This window comes from Gekko japonicus, unplaced genomic scaffold, assembly GCF_001447785.1.
Source record: "Gekko japonicus isolate JY-2015 unplaced genomic scaffold, Gekko_japonicus_V1.1 scaffold22, whole genome shotgun sequence".
Classification (NCBI taxonomy): Eukaryota; Metazoa; Chordata; class Lepidosauria; order Squamata; family Gekkonidae; genus Gekko; species Gekko japonicus.
This window is the reverse complement of record NW_015175971.1, coordinates 3,031,207-3,034,236: the sequence shown is the minus strand read 5'-3', so window position 1 is coordinate 3,034,236 and position 3,030 is coordinate 3,031,207. Positions and strand designations below refer to the sequence as shown.

Genomic DNA, 3,030 nt, shown 5'->3' with positions numbered 1-3,030 from the left:
GAATGGAAGCTTATTGGATTTTCAAGTTGAACACGGTGTATCCATCAGGTCTGAATCACGATGGTTAAGCTTTTATATTTACCTGCATATATGTTATATGTCGTATGTCTACTTGTATGTGTATTGTTTGTTTGGAAAATTAATAAAATCCTGTCCTTTGGGACCGTTAAAAAAGAAGAAGAGAGAAATGAATGAAAAATGTCTGCTGCCAATTTTACGCCGATGTCTCTCTCTTTCCTCTCTCATGGGCAGAAACCAGTGCTGGATCCTCCGTACATCGAAGCGCACCATCGGGTCTGCACGTACAACGAGACCAGGCTGGTGACCGTGAGACTGCCGCACTGCGCGGCCAACGTTGACCCTTTCTACACGTATCCCAAGGCCATCCGGTGCGACTGCAGCGTGTGTCTCACCACAACAACAGAATGCGAGACTGCCTGAAATCCTCTGACTGCTGGAGTGCAACCTCTTTGGATGCGGGATTCTGTCCAGGCATAAACTGCAGTATGGCACTGGGGGGGGGGCCCGGGTGGGTAATAAACTGGGGCAGAGCTTTTCAGCTCTGAAGTGTCTCTGCCCCACTGGCCCATGTTTCCATCTCAAGCAGTGTAAAATAAGGACGAAGCCAAGGAACGATCTGGGAAGGCCTGTGTTCATGTCTCACATCTGCCATGAATTCGCCATGCAGTCTAAGGAAAGCCGCTTCCCCCCAGCCTCGGCTGCACTGCGGCTCGTGTTTAGAGGTGTTGTAAAGGGCAGCAAGGTAAAGTCTATAAAGCACTTTAAACACTGAGAGTGCTGCGTAAATGGCATTTCTTCGATCAGTTGTGAATACTGCTTCCTAGCAAATGGCGGTCTCCAAGGTCTGTTTGGAGCAGTCTGATCAATGGATTTACAGTACAGCGTATATTCAGAGACTGAAACTTGCTTCATGGATGTCACTGCACCCTAAAAATGAGAGGGCGATCCAGGGCGACAACCAGGGCCAGTGTCAACATATACTGAGGTGGGGGAGCTGCCACGGCTTCTGGTGGGGGCTGCTGCTGCCAGTACCCCACCCACACATATCCTCTGATGCCCACACTCACCCCCTTCCCCTGTCTGCTCATGAGGGCCAGTTTGGTGTAGTGGTTAGGATTTGGAGTGCAGACTCTAATCTGGGAGAACCGGGTTTGATTTCCCACTCCTCCACATGCAGCTGCTGGTGTGACCTTGGGTCAGTCACAAGTTCTTTCAGAGCTGTTCTCTCAAGGGCAGTCCTTGAAAGAGCTCTCTCAGCCCCACCTACCTCACAGGGTGTCTGTTGTGGGGAGGGGAAGGGAAAGGAGACTGCTCTGAGACTCCTTCGGGTAGTGAAGGGGTATCAATCCAATCTCCTCCTCCTCCTCCTCCTCCTCCTCCTCTTCTTTTTCCATGCTCCAAGCACTTCCATGGAACAGCGTGAGAGTGATGCAGCCAGTGGTGTTCCCGGTGGCCATGGTAGTGGCAATTCCATAAAAACATCAGAAGAGTCATGCTGGATCAGACAAGTTGCCCATCGACTTCAGCCAACCAGTTCCTCTGGAGGGCCAACAACAGGGCACAGAGGCCGAGGCCTTCATTAGAACATCAGGAGAGCCCTGCTGGATGAGCCTACCTTCAGCGGGGAGGGCGGGATAAAAACTGAATTCATAAAATAACATAAATAAAATAAACCCAGTCCAGCATCCTGTCTCACACAGCAGCCAACCAGTTCCTCCGGAGGGCCAACAACAGGGCAGAGAGGCCGCGGCCTTCCCCTGAAGTTGCCTCCTGGCTCTGGGATTCAGAGGTTGACTGCCTCTGAACATGGAGTTTCCCCTCAGCCCACCATGGCTAGTAGCCATTGATAGACTTATCCTCCATCAATCTCTCTAATCCCCTTTTCAATCTGTTGATTCCTATGGCCATCACCACATACTCTGCCAGTGAATCCCAGATTTGAGTCACTGTGTAAAGAAGTCTACCACCCAGCTCCATAAAAAAGGGCGTGTAGATGGTGTGGGCAGCTGTGACTGCAGGCAGCAGGACTGCTTGTGAATGGGCAGGGGGGAAATGCACAGGCAGGTGGGGGCACATGAGTGGGTGGCAGTGTTCCCTCTAAGCTGAGTTAGTGCGAGCTAGCTCACAGTTTTTAAGCCTCCGGCTCACACATTTTTGTCTTTGCTCAGAAAGGGATGGCTCCAGAGCAAACTAATTGATGCAGGAGCCAGATCCCTCGCTCACAACTCCCATGCCAGTTGCTCACAAAGGAGAATTTTTTCTCACAAGACTCCAGAGCTTAGAGGGAACATTGGTGGGTGGGCATGAAGGGGGGCCTGGTAGCAGGCACAGGGTGCCCCTGGGCCCTCTCTCTCCAGGGCCTCTCCAGACCCGAGACTTGCCTTGGCCAAAGCAATAACAATAAAACTTGTGCATCGACATAACCAAAATTCTGCAACAAGAAAACTCTAGTTCTGTAAACATTGAATCCTGGGTCTTTTCTTTCGATTCTGCTTTGCAATTGGGCAATTGCGTAAATTAAAAAAAACCCCAACCTTTGGACCCCCCCCCCCCCGACATGTCACAAGTGCATTGTTTTAACTGTAGCTGCAGAATAAATATACCAGAGGAAAAAGAATGGTGCATAAGGCAGGCACAGACTCCGTAGTCAAGATTAGAGGCTTACTGCTCTGAAAATCTGCAGTAAGATGTTCGGGCCTTGGATGCCTCTTTCAATGCGGAGTATATTCTTTAGTTAAATGCTGCTTATTGTGCCTGATGAAATGATAACTGCACTGTGACGGCAGGGTAGAAATAATAGTAACTGGCAATCGCATTAGGGTTGGCAACCTCCAGTTGGCAGCTGGAGAATAGAAGAAGAAGAAGAAGAAGAAGAAGAAGAAGAAGAAGAAGAAGAAGAAGAAGAAGAAGAAGAAGAAGAAGAAGAAGAGACTGGATTTATACCCTGCCCTTCACTCGGAGTCTCAGAGTGGCTTACAATCTCCTTTCCCTTCCCCTCCCCACAACAGA

At 49.8% G+C, this 3,030-nt stretch overlaps 1 protein-coding gene across 1 annotated transcript in view; it reads left to right on the top strand.

Annotated features, from left to right (window-relative positions):
• GPHB5 (glycoprotein hormone beta 5) overlaps window positions 1–441 on the top strand; it is an 11,995-nt gene extending 11,554 nt beyond the window's left edge. Inside the window, exon 2 of the mRNA XM_015426060.1 lies at window positions 253–441. Coding sequence (XP_015281546.1) covers window positions 253–441 — 189 coding nt within the window. The remainder of the gene's footprint in view (window positions 1–252) is intronic.
• Window positions 442–3,030: the final 2,589 nt, after the last annotated feature.